The sequence below is a fragment of the Aotus nancymaae genome, unplaced genomic scaffold (genome assembly GCF_030222135.1).
Source record: "Aotus nancymaae isolate 86718 unplaced genomic scaffold, 86718_ANA_hifiasm-v0.15.2.pri h1tg000029l, whole genome shotgun sequence".
Taxonomy (NCBI): domain Eukaryota; kingdom Metazoa; phylum Chordata; class Mammalia; order Primates; family Aotidae; genus Aotus; species Aotus nancymaae.
Window position 1 is genome coordinate 47734930 of NW_026988442.1, and position 16213 is coordinate 47751142.

Here is a 16213-nt window from a genome sequence, read left to right on the forward strand (position 1 = left end):
ATCACTAATAAGACTTAGTTTATATACTTTATCAAAGTTTCATAGGGTTGATGAAAGCACTGATTGTTTCAGGAAGATAAATGGAAAAAATTTACAGGGGGATAACATGGGGTGTGTGTGTGTGTGTGTGTGTGTGTGTGTGTGTGTGTGTGTGTGTGTTTTCTTTCTGTTGTGCCTAGAGAAGGGCTGGAAAGAAGTCCTGACCTGACTTGAAAGAGAGAATCTTGAATTCTACTAATAGGTCTACTATCTTCTTTGCTGTTGTCTTTTTTTTTTTTTCTTTTTTCACCTTCACTGAACTTCTCTATGACTTAGTTTTCTCTTCTGTAGAATAAGATTGTGTAATTGAATTTCCCAAAGTCTCTTTCAACTCTAGTATTACAAAATTGTTACTTTGTTATTTTTTAAAATTGGCCTCTAACAGATGTGTTTGTTTTGGTTTGATCAACATTAACGAGATCTTGGTGTCTAATCCTGGTATTACTTCTCTGAGGATTTCGGACACTTAAAGTACAATAACAAAATAAAACATTGGCTGACATCTTTAGATCTTCCCAAACTCCAGACTGTAACACAAAAGTTAACACAATTGCATGAGTATTGCATTACCAAAAAGAGGTAGAAAACTTGATGTTTGATGAAGATGTGCTTAGGTTAATGAGTTTGTTAACCATCGGATACAACTGTTACCATTGACTAATAAGTTTTAAAGTAGATGACTTTAAGAGAAATCTAGTAGCAAGCTTGGCCACTCAGAATGCTCTGAATGGGTTTAATTTTAGTAACCAAAAAGATACAAGTTACTGTTGGTGTTGGTATTTAGATCACCTGTAAGTGAATCTAGCTGTAACCTCATTGCTCCCTCTTGTAGTATTTATTTCAGCAGATTGGTAGGAGCAGCATTAAAATTAGCCACATAGTGAGAGCTTGCCTAGTGTAGATTTAAGAGCTCCAGGCCCTGGTACTGCTGTCCTACTTCTCTTCTCGTTATTACCTTTGTCTAGGACCTGACATGCCCCCTCTATTTCTCATACCCCTTCACTTTGATGTTATGCGATTTCTCTTAATCTACATAACCTAGGCAGGCTAAGATTTCCTGTGCCATCAATGAAGAATCTTAAAACAGGTTTATATAGAGAATAAGAAAATAGAATGTATAAGCCCTAGATTTTCAGGAGTGGGGAGGAAGTGCCATCCAAAGAGGAAAAGGGTGTAGAACAGGGAGATTCAGGATCTCAGAAATAAACTTGCCCCACCCCACCAAAAGATTTTATTTTTACAAATCATAATAATATAATGGAGAAACTGGCACGTGTGCTTTCATACAATGCAAGCCAAAATGTGCATGCACGTGTGTGTATGTATGTGCATGTGTGTATACAAAGGTATAAAAAGATACTCATGTAGACATGAACACCAAAACTTCTTTGAGGCAACTTTTATTTGTTGGGATTTAGTGATTTTTTTTCCTTATCATTATATACATTGTTTGTATCTCATAAGACTCAGTTAATTTTATCATATCATCCATAAAACTGACTTAATTGTGATGCAAACAGCTTATTTTACAAATTCAATACAAGACCTCATACCTCTAAATTGCATTTATTATAGTATAATAATAACATGTATAATGATAACGACACTTAAAATTGACTTGCTTTTCTAAGTTGTAAATTTTTTTTAGCATTCTTCCATCAAGAGTTAGGAGTTAAAACTTGACCCTCAGATATATGAAAAGTTCAGTTATTGGACACAATAGTAAATATCATAAATTAATGTCAATTTATAAGATATTTTCTACTATTTCATAGTGTTTATTAGGAATGTCCAGGTTGGAGAAAAATAATGTGAGTCTGTCCCTTGAAAAACAAAACATGAGTTTTAAGACAATTTCAAGGGATTGTTTACATTCTCTCCACTAACCCCACTCTTTCCCACCTGTGTAAATCACATTATAAACTAGAAACATTTATCAACATCATTGAAGTTGGGCTTCCATGTTTCTATCTCCTAATTCAGTGTTTTTAGTTTTCTTTGTGTATCCTTTCATTTAACTCTTTAATACAGGACACATCAGTTTCAGTGACCCACATTTTATAATTCAGCTATGATTAATGGGTGATCTAATAACTAGTACAGAGCAGGTATTCAGTCATTCTCTTGAATGCCATTTGATTTTATTTTTTTCAGTTAAATTGAGTTTGATTTTGAATCAGTGAATTCTGATCTGGGTGTGAATTCTGGGGGATTAACAATCTGGAATGGTTTTCAACCTGACCTTGCCATTTTCATTAGTATATTCTGTTTCTCCTTGCAGTGTTTTCCTTTTTACAGACCATAAAATTTGGTGATGTACATTCCTGTTAGAGGTGCAGTTTTCATTAATGGCAGGCAGACTTACCAGTGACTCTAACTAAAGTAAATAATTGAACATCTCTAATGATTAACCAAAGCAGTTTCCCCTAGTAAGTAGACACTTCTGTGTTTTCTCATTTTGTAAAGCCTTTAGACTTAATAAATTTTAATCCCTGCCACTTTTTAAAATGTAGTCATAATTTGAACAATGTAAATATATGTTGGTAGTAAAAGCAGAAGACAGTTATAAATAGTTCTTTAATTCTTCACATTAAATTTGCTTATGAAACATTTCAAGTGTATGTACTATGATACACATCCATGAATTCATCACTGATTCAACAAACTAGTGTTAAATATTTAACCTTTATTAAAGTCCTTTAAAGTATGTTGAAGAGACCTGAGTTGACTTAAAGTTGGAGGTTTTTAGACTCACAATGAATGTTTATACAGTAGACTAAGTATAGGTTCCTGAACATTGGGCAATGTTGAGTTTTAAAGTTAATTATTACTGAGACTGATTCCAATAGGACTCTTACCAACACAGTCTCCAGAGAGTACAGTCTTAAAGTAAATACCTTCTTTTCCCTATACTTTTTACTCCAAGATATACATAACTATAATTCTTATTTTATTTGCAGAACACTTTCATGTACTTTAAAATAGACAAATTACATGTAATAATATCAGCTAATGATTATGAAGCATGCACTGTATGCTAGACACTGTGCTATGCATTTTTTTAGTTTATTATACTTTAAGTTCTGGGGTACATGTGCAGGTCGTGCAGGTTTGTTACATAGGTGCGCACATGCCATGGTACTGGTTTGCTGCATCCATCACCCCATCATCTACATTAGGTACTTCTCCTAATGCTATCCCTCCCCAATCCCCCAACCCCCTGCTATTCCTCCCCTAGTCCCTGACCCCTCAGGCCCCAGTGTGTGATGTTCCCCTCCCTGTGTCCATGTGTTCTTATTGTTCAACACCCACTTATGAGTGAGAACATGTGGTGTTTGGTTTTCTGTTCTTGTGTCAGTTTGCTATGTATTTTACATATAACATTTCATTTAAGCATCCCAGCCTCTTTTGACATAGGTGCTATTACTTTTCATGAATGAGGAGGCTGAAGGTCACAGAGATAATAAGTGACATGCTGTCTGAACCCCTTGTATTGACTCCAAAACCCATTTGTTTGGTAATCATTGTAATGGACTGCCTTCTACCTTGCAAACCCTCTGTAATCCTCTCTCCAGCTAGACAAATTCACGTTCAAAAATAGTGGGTAGTTTGGCTCTGCTGTATGCAAGAGTAGAGCTATTGGGAGACTATTTGGAGCATATTCCTGAAGTGCACAGAAAAAAATACAGCTTAAGAAAGCTGCTGCTCAGGCCTCAGTGGTCTTCCCAGCCTTTTAATTAATTTAATTTAATTTTTTAGCATTCTAAACTCATGATGTGTATTACTGAAATATTATTTAAATACCGTGGCAGTTTAGTAAGGCTGCTTTTAACATTAGTCATTCCTGGGTTTGAAGCCTCTCCGGTCTTATGTGTTAGATATGTATATTCTCTGTAAATCCCAATGTATACTTGGCTTCCTTGGCTACAATCTATTTAGAAATATCAAAGTTTCTAGCTTAAATGTCCCTTCTTTTCCTGCACGCTTTCACCCTGCCTCCCCAAGAGAAGAATGTTTAGTGGATATAGAACATCTCTTTCTCAAGTCCCAGTTGTTCTTCCCTTCTGTATTAATAGTGATGATTTGATTTTTATTATCTTAACTTTCCTTGGCTATTTCTTAAATAACCGAAATTATTTTCTAAGAGTCTTCATAAAACCTCTTGCCACTGTGTCTTATAGGACAACAAAAATATATATATTAAGCTATTTCCTCGAATGCTAATATGAATATTACTCGTATTTCAAAACAAAATTTACATTTCTGTCATTAATCTGTTGCTTATTATCTAAACTTGCTATTCTTAGTTCTTCAAAACTCTTGCCTTTGCACGATCTTATACCGTTAAATTTACATTTGTCCTCAACTTTAATAAGTTGTTTTTTTGTGTGTTTTTTTGAGACAGAGTCTTGCTCTGTTACCTGCACCTCCTGGGTTCAAGCAATTCTGCTGCTTCAGCCTTGTGAGTACCTGGGACTACAGGCGTGTGCCACCACATACAGCCAGTTTTTGTATTTTTAGTAGACGTGGTGTTCCATGTTGGCCAGGATGGTCTCCATCTCTTGACCTTGTGATCTATCCACCTCAGCCTCCCAAAGTGCTGGGATTACAGGCGCCTGGCCAACTTTAATAAGTTATTTTTTTTAATTTTATTTTATTTATTATTTTTTTATTTTTATTATTTTTTTTTTTTGAAAGAAAGAAAGAAAAAGAATAAAGAAGAGGAGGAAAAAGGAAGAGAAAGAGAGAGAGAGAGAATGGGAGTATTGCTTTCTTGCCCAGGCTAGAATGCAGTTTAGTAATGGGTATTGAAAACCTCTTTTATACCAATAATTATACTTGATGTAAACAGGAAGGAATAAGGGAAGAAAATAACAAACGAGCAGCCAACCAATATTTCATTTAAACCTATGAAATGCTATGCAATTACTGAGGAGTGATTTACTTCCAATTATGTAGTCACTTATGGAATAGGTGTGAGGTGGTAATGTATGTTTTATGTATTTGAAGTGGAGAGTTCTATAAATGTTTATTAAGTTTACTTGTTCCGGGTCTGAGTTCAAGTCCTGGATGTCCTTGTTAATTTTCTGTCTCGTTGATCTATAAAATCGTTAGCTCTTCTTGTTACATTGATCCTTTTGCCATTATGTAATGTCCTTCTTTGCCTCTTTTGCTCTTTGTTACTTTAAAGTCTACTTTATCAGAGGCAAGAATTGCATCTCCTGCTTTTTATTTGTTTATTTTTACTCTCTGATTGGTTGATAAATCTTCCTCCTTCTCTTTGTTTTGAGTCTTTATGTATCGTTGCATATGAGATGGGTCTGGATGCAGCATAGCAATGGGTTTTGGCTTTTTATCCAATTAGAATATATATAACTTTAATACTAGCATTTGATGCTAGCTGGCTGTTTTGCCCATTAGTTAGTGTAAATTTTTCGTTGTGTTAATGTTCTTTTCTTTTTGATATATTTTTGGAAAGGCTGATATTGGTTGTTCCTTTATATGTATAGTGCTTCTTTCAGAAGCTCTTGTAAAGCAGGCCTAGTGGTGGTGAACTCTCTAAGTACTTGTTTGTTCGCAAAGAATTTAATTTTTCCTTCGATTATAAAGCTTAGTTTGGCTGGATAGGAAATTCTGGGTTGAAAGTTCTTTTCTTTAAGGATGTTAAATATTGGTCCCCACTCTTTTCTGGCTTGTAGGGTTTCTGCTGAGAGATCTGCTGTAAGTCTGATAGGTTTCCCTTTATGGGTAACCTGATCTTTCTCTCTGACTGCCCTTAGTATTTTCTCCTTCATTTCAACCCTAATAAATCTGGCAATTATGTGCCTTGGGGTTGATCTTCTTGAAGAATATCTTTGTGGTGTTCTCTGTATTACCTGGAGTTGAATATTACCCTGCCTTGCCAGGTTGGGAAAATTTTCCTGAATGATATCCTGAAGAATATTTTCCAACTTGGATTCATTCTCTTCATCACATTCAGGTACACCTATCAAACGTAAATTAGGTCTTTTCACATAGTCCCATATTTCCTGGAGACTTTGCTCATTCCTTTTCATCCTTTTTTCTCCAATCTTGTCTTCTCGTTTCATTTCACTGAGCTGGTTCTCGACTTCTGATGTCGTTTCTTCTACTTGATCAATTCGACTGTTTAAACTTGTGCATGCTTCGCGAAGTTCTTGTGTTGTGTTTTTCAGCTCCATCAATTCACTTATATTCCTCTCTAAATTGTCCATTCTCGTTAACATTTCATCAAACCTTTTTTCAAGGTTCTTAGTTTCTTTGCATTGGGTTAGAACGAGTTCTTTTAATTCACAGAAGTTTCTTATCACCCACGTTTTGAAGCCTGCTTCTGTTATTGGAACACACTCGTAATCTATTAAGCCTTGTTCCATTACTGATGAGGAATTGCAATCCCCTGTAGAGGGAGAGGCATTCTGATTTTGAGTATTCTCTGCCTTTTTACGCTGATTTCTTCACTTCATTATATATTTATCCATCTGTTGTCTTTGTAATTACCGACTTTCTAACCAGGTCTCTGAGCAGACGTCCAACTTGTTGATTCCCAGCGCCGAAATCTGAGCAGTCCACTGCGCCGGCCAAAATAGCTGTGTTAAGATTGATGGTGCTTTTCTGCCCGGGAATCTCCGGACTCTGCACCAAAAACTGGCGTGCTAAGGCACCAGCAAAACCGCCACGCCGGCCACAAGAGTCGCCCTGGCGACACGTAGGTCTCCTCTGCTGGGAATCTCCTGGTCCGTGAGCAACTAATATTCGTCTGAAAGTGTGGCGTCCTCTCGTTCTCTGCGCTTTCACTGGGAGCTAGGAGCCCGAGCTGCTAGTGATCAGCCATCTTGGATCTCTCTCCTGACCATTTGTTCACTTTAATAAGTTTTATTTTTATCACTTTAATGAGATTAACTGTATAGGTTCCAGTTATGACAAGCCACGTAATTGTACCTTATATCAATTAGTGACAATCATAGTCACTTTCCTCTAATGTCTTTTTTTTTTTTTTTGAGACCAAGTTTTGCTCTTGTTGCCTAGGCTGGAGTGCCATGGCGCAGTCTCAGCTCACTGTAACCTCCACTTCCTAGATTCAAGAGATTCTCCTGCCTCAGCCACCTAAGTAGCTGGGATTACAGGCATGTGCCACCACACCTGGCTAATTTCTGTATTTTTAGTAGAGACGGGGTTTCACCATGTTAGTCAGGCTAGTCTTGAATTCCGGTCCTCAGGTATTCTATTCGCCTCAGCTTCTGAAAGTGCTAGAATTACAGATGAGAGCCACAGCTCCTGGCCAATGTCTTTTTTATTACCCTCTTTAATTCACATTGCAGCTTTAGAAATGCACGTCCATTTACCATCATGATACACATGCACAACATGTAAGGATGGTAAATGTCATAGAATAAGGTTATAAAATAAGTGCTTCCCCTAATGTCCGTGGCTTTGTCTTTTCAACATGCGTTCCCCCAATTATCTTCATAAATACTGTTAAAAAAATTTAGCATTTATAAAACTGAAATATGTCTGTTTTGACAAATTTTAATTTTTTTATCCATAAAAATATAAATATTATGTTTTACAAAAAGATAGCTTATTTTAAGACCTCTAGGCTGAATAATGAAACATATGAGTCTATGGTTAGTCTGTCTTTGAGTTAGGAATAGGTTCATAAAAATTTGTGAGTCTGGATATGTTCCTCCCTTTTTTTATTTCTATACTGTCTCCTTTATTACAACCAAAATTTAAGAGCTCTAACTCCCAAATAGATACTGTCATTGAGAAATTCATATCATGGCTCCTTTACCATGGAAAAGACCAGTAAGTGACAATGATTAGGAATGTGTACTAAAAGTGAACACATTTTTATTATACACCTTATGAAAGCAATCAGTCAAAACATGGGCAACATGGAACTAGGGAGGAAAATCAAATGCTGCTGTTGCTTTATGCATGAAGGCGCCACTTACTGATCCCCTAGTGCATTCTTACTGGTAAACTAGATCTGCCATAGGAGTGGAGCATGGCTTTAATAGGGCTTTGCAGAAGTAAATCCATCAAGAAATAAAGTCACATCTTCTACTGCTTTTAATTTGTAGATAGATATTTCTTTTTAAGCAAAGGGCCATGTTCTTTTAGGAGAACTTTTGGCCTTTTTTCCTGATGTTTCCTAAATTTGTTGCTCTTGTAAGATACCACATGAAGGTTTTAGAACACAAAGACATTATCAGTAGAAACATTTCTATTTAACCTTTATATTCTACTCAAAACAATATTTAAATACTGCAAATTCCTTGGTGCATTTGTTTCTTAGCTTTTTGTTGCAGCAGACCTTTGCTTTGAATTATTTCAAATGTCCATTGAGAATCCACCCCCATGCCTACCCCAGGCAGGATGATCATAATATTTAGTCAGAATTGACTTTAGTGACTCTGAAATAGAATCCGAGTTTGGGTGGCAGGCTTTAACTCTTTTCTTGCTGGATTATAGAGAAATCTGAAGAATTTTGGAGGAGGAATCAGAGTAATGGGATAGGGTTGGAGGGAGAGTTGGAGGCAGCTATTTACCAACTAGTAGGAAAGAAGTTTAATATTTTACCTATTGGTAAGATCTCCCTGGTGCCACCTTGTCCCATCCCCCTGTTAAGAGGCAGAGTTAGTGGGTTTGTGAGAGGTTTGTTCACTGAAGCTCCTGCCACTGTAGACCTAACTGTTTTTCTCCCTGTGGAGGTGACCTGCCTTCTTCTTTCATACATAACAGTTGGCAAAGATTACAGCTAACTCAACCCCTTTTCTTTGGGGGCAGGCTTCCTTTTCTCTCTGGCAGATATGACAAAATTACAAAATAGTAAGTTTGCCACATTTTTCTTGGTGTGTAGCAGAGCATGAAGACTGAAAAATATCTTATGAATTAGTTCACTTCCCTTAGATGTACCCACATTGTCTTGTAAGACTAGAATGGCCCAAGCTTTACACATGCTCCTGGTCTGAGTACATCAGGGGCTTTTATTTACAAATGAAGAAGGCAACATATCATTTATTTTTTTCGTTCATTCAAGAAGTATTTACTTAGAAACTTCTGTGAGCCAGACATGGTTCTGGACATACAGCAGTAAGCAAAATAGGAGGGGAAAAACTCCCGGCCCATGTGGTCAACCCTATGGGAGCAGACAATGTTCAAGGTAAATAAGCCAAATATATAGTATGTTAGAGAGCAATTAAATGCTGATCATAGAAATAAATCTAGGAAGTAGGGATAAGAAATGTTGGGACTCAGGGAGGAGTTCATTGAAAATTTGACCTTTGACTGGGCATGGAAGCTCATGCTCGTAATCCCGGTACTTTGGGAGGCCAAGACAGGCTGATCACTTGAGGTCAGGGTTTCAAGACCAGCCTGGCCAACATGACGAAACCCTGTATCTACTAAAAATACAAAAATTAGCTGGGTATTGTGGTGCATGCCTGTAATCCCAGCTACTTGGGAGGCTGAGGCATGAGAATAGCTTGAACTTTGGAGGTGGAGGCTGCAGTGAGCTGAGATTATGCCACCGTACTCCAGCCTGGACAACAGAATGAGACTCTGTCTCAAAAAAAAAAGTCTTTTGAGAAATGGTCTGAAGAAAATGAAGGGACACTGAGTTATCAGAAGGAAAAGCATTCCAGGCACAGGGAGCAGTAAGGGTGACTACCCCATGATGGAGGAACTCTGCCGGACATTTGAAGAGCAGCAAAGAGGCCAGTGTGGCTGGAGAGTGGAGTGAGCCACTCCATTACCAAAGGAGGAGGCCAGAGAGCTAGGCACCAGGTGGTTAATGGATTTATAAAGGGAATTATTAGTGAGTTTTGGCCAAAGTTACCTAATCTGGTTTACATTTTAATAGGATCTTTTTCATTATCTTACTTAAAGATAGCAGATTCTTTTTGCTACTATGTTGAAGGACTATAGGGAAATAATGTGGAGACCAAGTCTAATTAGGTACTTCCTAATGATGATTCAAATCACGTAGTAGCAGTTAAGCTGGATGTTGGATGTCTTCTAAGGGAAGGGACAAAAGGATTGACTCAGTGTGAGATGTGACAGATAGAAGATGAGGGCGAACGGAAGGATGACTTGTTCTTTATGGGAATACTGTGAGAATAGGATGTGGCAGAGGGATAAAGAGGAATTATCATGATCTCAGTTTTAGACATGCTAAATTGAAGTGGCTTTAGACCTTAAGAGGAGATCAGAACAGAGATACAAGATAGACACAGATTTGGAATTCATCGGCATGCAAATAATACTTAAAAACCAGAGAATAGATGAGATCCTCAGGAAAGGAGCAGAGATACTAAATGGAATGTGTTCACAGACCACACCCTGGGCCACAGCAGTATTGATCAGGAGTTGATCAAAGCCTGGGAAAAGTATCATTGAAAGCGTTCAAATGGGATACGAGAAATTGGAGACACAAACTGTGAACAACTTTATTGGTTGATTGATTGATTGAGATGGAGTTTCACTCTTGTCACCCAGGCTAGAGTGCAATGGCATGATCTTGGCTCACTGCAACCTCTGCCTCCGGGATTCAAGCGATTCTCCTGCCTCAGCTTCCCAAGTAGCTGGGATTACAGGTGTGAGCCACCACGCCCAGCTAATTTTTAAAAATTTTAGTAGAGACAGGCTTTCACCAAGTTGGCCAGGCTGGTCTCAAACTTCTCACCTCAGGTGATCCGTCCACCTTGGCCTCCAAAAGTGCTGGGATTACAGGCATGAGCCACTCGTGTCTGGCCCTGAACAATTCTTTTAAATAGTTTTTTTTTCTCTTCTTCCTTTTTTTTTTTTGGTAAAGGGGAAGAGCAAAGATGGCGTGGCCATTGGTCAGGAGGCACTGGCCCTGCTGAGGGAGGATGTCTTAGGGTCTGCTGACAGTCACGGGCTAGGAGTGTGAGCAGTAGCTGTTAGCGGTAGGTGGCTTCGAAGGACCTTGCCTCAGGTAGGCATATCGACGTTCACAGTGTTTCTCACTGATACACTGCAGGTGAAAAGAGGAAGATTTAATCAAGCCAGCTATCACTGTACAAACAGTGTTCCCTTTTTCATACCTTTTAATTTCTCCAGATTTTTCTTTAAAAGTTTTTAACTGTTACTTATGAGTCATCTACATTACATTAGTTGTTTGCATGGCAGTCTCCCATTCTAGCCTAAGTTCTTGAGAAAGGCCATATTTTATTTTATTTTTTAACGTATCTATTCCATAGTCCAGCTTCTCCATGTGGCAGATGCTTCATAAACGTTTTTAAAGAATGACTGTTATCTTCCATTTGGGTATATCCTGTGTTTGACATAAAGTTCAGCATCTTCCTAAAGTTTGCTATTAATTTCTAAATACAGGATTCTATTTGGCCATTTTGTTTTCCAGAGTCCCTGTGAAGGAGGCAGAGTGAGGGCAGGCTCACTGCAGCTCAGCAGCACGTCTGCAGGGAATTCATCTTTGAAAAGAACAAAACGAAAAGCACCTTCCCCACCCTCCAAAATACCCCTGCAGCAAAGTGATGAAAATAGTCATGTATCTGGTAATGTGATTTTTTCATTAACATTACATTTGTATTGTGTTTTGTTTAATATGGACGGTAGGAAAGATATGGATTATATGTTATGCTTTTTTAATAATACTTAGGCTTTTAAAATAGATCTCGATTAGTCTCACTTAGCTGCCTTTTAAAAATCTGAAACATCACAAAATAAAGTGTCAAAATTATACAACTCCATTATCCTAAAATGAACATGTTATAATTTGTGAATTTATTCAGAAAGGTGCTGCCATTTCAGGATTAGCTGCATGTAGGAAAGGGTATCTAAGTGGATTTTAGTTGTTGCATAGCTAGATAGTAAAATGGCTTCTAGCGAGGCTCACTACTTTCTGAACTATATAAAAATAAGTTAAACTGTTAAGGAATCGTTTTATTTGTGAATCTGACTTTATAAGTTGTGTTGCTTCTTTCCTTTAGCCTTACAGCCAGAAGATGGAGTTCCTTCAGACAGTGTTTCAGAAGCAAACTCTCCTGCGGAGCTATCCAGCCCAGGTATGACACCCTTATTCCACATGGTATAACTACTGAAAATGGCTTCCATGATTATTGAGAAACAAATCCAGTTGCGATGCTTTGTACATGAAAGAGATACAGATTATTTGGCCTCATATCCCAAATTTTACATTATAAAATGAATTCTTGCCCCCACCTTTCTGCCCCTCAACCCAATTAGAGTATGAAGCTGGCAGAGATCAAAATTTCAGTTCTGGAATTGTCCTTGAGCACTTTCTCTATGTGGTCTCCTGTTTTTCCTTATGCAATATCAGGTTAACATTTATTAACCTCCTTCCCAAGTGTATTGACACACCATAATTAGGAATGTACCTTGGTGTGTGCAAAAGAAAACTTACAAGAAAGCGTAAGCACAATTTCCTTATGTAACCGTTCTAGGTATGAACTCAACATACAAGTATCCTACTCTTGGTAAAACAATGGTAAAAGTTTGTTGCCATGAAAATGTTTTCTGTTGCAGTATATGGCTCTCCTTGTGGATTCTCTCCAAATGAAATTCCATTAAAAGTAACATAATTTATTCTAATATTTTTCCAGTGTTTTTAATAATACTAAGTAGCTTTTATAAGTATAATAAAAATGTTTTAATCTTTAGAGTTACTGTTAGGCATCAATGAATGTGAAAGACTAGTAATGTCATACTAAAAGTAGACTATGATTACGTTAGGACTTTATCATGTGGATAATTTTGTAAGTATGGAAAATGCTTAATATAACTCACCTAATTTTTATAATTTATATTCCAAATACTGGAAACGTTTAGGAGCAACACTCTTGAATCTTGAATCTTTAAGTGATATTTAGGAATTTGGAATTTTAACATATATATGTAAGAATTCTTCATTCCTCTATGATTTTAAATCTTACTCTTAGATAACTAGTAATGATTTTTCTCAGCTTTTACTCAGAATAATATAAATGGCACCATTTTGTTCCACAAAGGAAATTTATTGGATAATGTTAACAATTTCAACTGTTTTGTGAAATTAGAAGTCACTGAAGTATTAGAAAAAGGTGTGCATGCTATTCAAACTTTGTTTCATATCTGCTTTCTTCATTTTTTTTCCATTTTACCTTCTTGTTTAATGCATGGATAATTGTGAGCTAACAAATCTGATTTCTTCCAAAATGCTTCTTGGTCTCTGCTTGCCTTAACTCTGTTGTCTAAGTGCCATTTCCACAGATTCTACTTCTTTGGCAGAAACCTCCTTTGGCCCTGGGCTCTCCAGTCAGGAGCAGTGCACTGCGTCCAAACTGATGGAGGAAACCTCTGTCTTTGAGTGCCCTGAAACACCTGAGGCAGCCATAACATCACTGACATGTAGGTGGTCAGGCCTTTCTTGGCTGGTGCTTTGTGTCAAGCAGATTAAGATATCATCAGTTGTAAATTTGATTACTTACTGAAACTTTGTATAAACATATTTTATAAAGAAAGAGAACTTTCCCCTTTTTCACTGGAAATTTTATCTGGGTTTGGAGTTTGTTGTTTTTCCCAACCATACAGATGAATACAACAGAGTGGATTAGTTAAATAAAATCAGTGGTTCTGAAGAATTTTAGCTTCTCTTCTATTTGTCTTATATATACTGAGGGGGTCACTTAAAAAACACAATTGAGACTGGGCATGGTGGCTCACACTTGTGATCTCAGCTACTCATGAGGCTGAGGTGGGAGGATTGCTTGACTCCTGAATTTTGAGACAGCAGTGAGCTATGATTATGCCACTGCATTCCAGCCTGAGTGACAAAGCAAGACCCTGTAATAAAAATAAAAATAAAAAACACATTTGTGTCTAAATCATCATGACATTTCATTTTTCTCAATACAGAGTTTTCAAATTATATAAATACATTCTTAACTCATGGATAACAATATGCTATCATAGACACATTATATTATACATGGGTATCATAATGACTATTTCACATCATAATAAAATGTCATTTGCCAAAATATGTACATTTGAAAATTTACTTAAACCTAAATTTTAATATATTTTTTATTGAGTAATGTATTTTTATTAATGACAAAAATACCATTAAAATTTGCCATATTAATTTCTCAAAGAGCACAAATGGCACACTTTTCTGTCTATATGCCTAGAGATAAAATTTTAAAAATATATTTTAAGTACTTTAAATATTCAATTATGTTAAAATTTTAAATTTTGTGGATGTGCTGATTACTATAATCTGATGCTATATCACATCCCCACCCCACCCCCTCCCCCCACCCCAGCCTTATGATAAAATTAAATTTCATTCAGATACTATGGTGTACATGGAAATGTTTAATTATATTTAGCAAAAGTCCAAAACCTCACTCTTTGGCTTGCATTTACTTTCACGGCTAATCTTGTCAATAAGCATGAACATTAACTGCTAGGGATGCCTCCTTCTCTTTTACCCTGCTGGCTATTGGTTATTGGTGATAAAGCATGTTTTTTATATAATGAAATGTTAACTACAGCTATTGAAAATATTTATGTATACACACATATGTATTAATACGGATGATATTTAAGATATTGTAAGTGTAGAAAAAAGCTAGGTGGCTACAGCGTGCTTCCATTTATATTAAATAAATTATCAAAAAGAAACTAACAAAAGAAAAGGAAACGTGGGTATAGTTATCAGCATATGCATGTATATTACACTTTCTCCGAACATACAGGAAAAACTGTTAAAACAAGGTGCCTCTGAGAATCACACTGGGTAGGAATAAAACTTAATTTTCATTGTCTAATACTTGCTCTATTTGTATTTTTAAAAATTATATTAAGCATCTAGGTCAGTGGCTTTTAACTCTGATTGCATAGTGGAATCATCTAAGTAGGCTTAAAAGTCCCTTGCCCCCCACCCTTCAGAGATTCTGATTTTGTGGAATAGGGTATGAGGCTTAGTATTTTTAAAGGGGGCTCAAGTAATTATCAAGTATAGTTGGTACTAATAACTATTGAGTCGAATTTTATGGGTGCCCTTGTAAACAATACAGAAATCTCATGTGCTTTTCATTTTTGCTTTTAAAATTATTAATTTGCATTTAATTTGCACTATTGAGTTGTTGGATGAGTGTAAAAATCATCCAGTTGAAAGATATTTCTTAAAGGAAATATTTAACTTGAAGTTTATGAGATTAAATAACCTTTTGTTTCTACCATGAATAAAACCTAGAGTGATAGCAAATTGTTTTGAGAATTATGAGTCTGAGATAATCTAGTTTTATGTTAATGTGACTACTCACCAGGAGAAAGAACTTCACTATTATTTTTGAAGCAGAACTTAAAAGAGTCTAGCTAATTATTATTTTTCAAAATTCTTTCCTTGCCAGAATTGCATAGGATGAATGAGGCAAATTAATATTTAGGATTATATCTGCATTTCTTTGTAGCTGGAATAAGCTCTGATTATAGCCTTGAAGAGATAGATGAAAAGGAAGAACTGAGTGAAGTGCCTAAAGTAGAAGCTGAAAATATTTGTGTGAAGTCACAAGAGATTCCTATTGTATCTACCGATACAATAAATACACTGAAAAATGATCGTGACTCAGCCCTTGACAATGATGGTGGAGAGTTCTCACAAAACTCCAAGGAAGAAAAACAAGAAACTAGAAGCACAGATGGACAGTAAGTAGTCTCTGTGCTGGAGTGTTGGTGGCGGTTTGTTTAACTAACACTAGTCTTCTGAAATACAGATCTGATATTTTAAACATAAATACAGTCAGCCCTTTGGTTTTGACTTTATCCCTTTTACCATTATGAAAATGTTTATTAATGAAATACTTATTTGCTGTAAATATGTTCAAAGAAAATCAAATGTTATAGTTCTAATATCCGTGCATCAGATAAACCATGAGAAATAGTTAATTTGTGTGATTAAAAATGGAAAGTTTGTGTTTGCATATGTTTTGCCTGTTATCTCTGTGACCTAAATGTAATATTTCATTTTCAATTTTTACCAAGTATTCCTGGAGGATTTTCACTGACTGGCATTTGAAAACAATTCTGCATATTAGAGTATGATGTTAAATCACGAGTATTATCTTTGCAGTCAACTTTATGAAACAACGTACTTTCTCCACGATTC

At 36.4% G+C, this 16213-nt stretch overlaps 1 protein-coding gene and 1 long non-coding RNA gene across 5 annotated transcripts in view; one reads left to right on the forward strand and one right to left on the reverse strand.

Annotated features, from left to right (window-relative positions):
* COBLL1 (cordon-bleu WH2 repeat protein like 1) overlaps positions 1–16213 on the forward strand; it is a 91667-nt gene that overhangs the window by 60141 nt on the left and 15313 nt on the right. For 3 of the 4 annotated variants that reach the window (XM_021672511.2, XM_021672514.2, XM_021672513.2), the window contains 4 exons: positions 11444–11597; positions 12033–12107; positions 13330–13449; positions 15519–15753. In XM_021672511.2, coding sequence (XP_021528186.2) covers positions 11444–11597; positions 12033–12107; positions 13330–13449; positions 15519–15753 — 584 coding nt within the window. The remainder of the gene's footprint in view (positions 1–11443; positions 11598–12032; positions 12108–13329; positions 13450–15518; positions 15754–16213) is intronic. The other variant, XM_021672515.2, reaches the window with a different exon arrangement.
* The window catches only part of LOC135276987 (uncharacterized), a 78796-nt gene continuing 75611 nt past the window's right edge, over positions 13029–16213 (reverse strand). The window contains exon 4 of the long non-coding RNA XR_010344591.1: positions 13029–13884. This is a non-coding gene — a long non-coding RNA (uncharacterized LOC135276987). The remainder of the gene's footprint in view (positions 13885–16213) is intronic.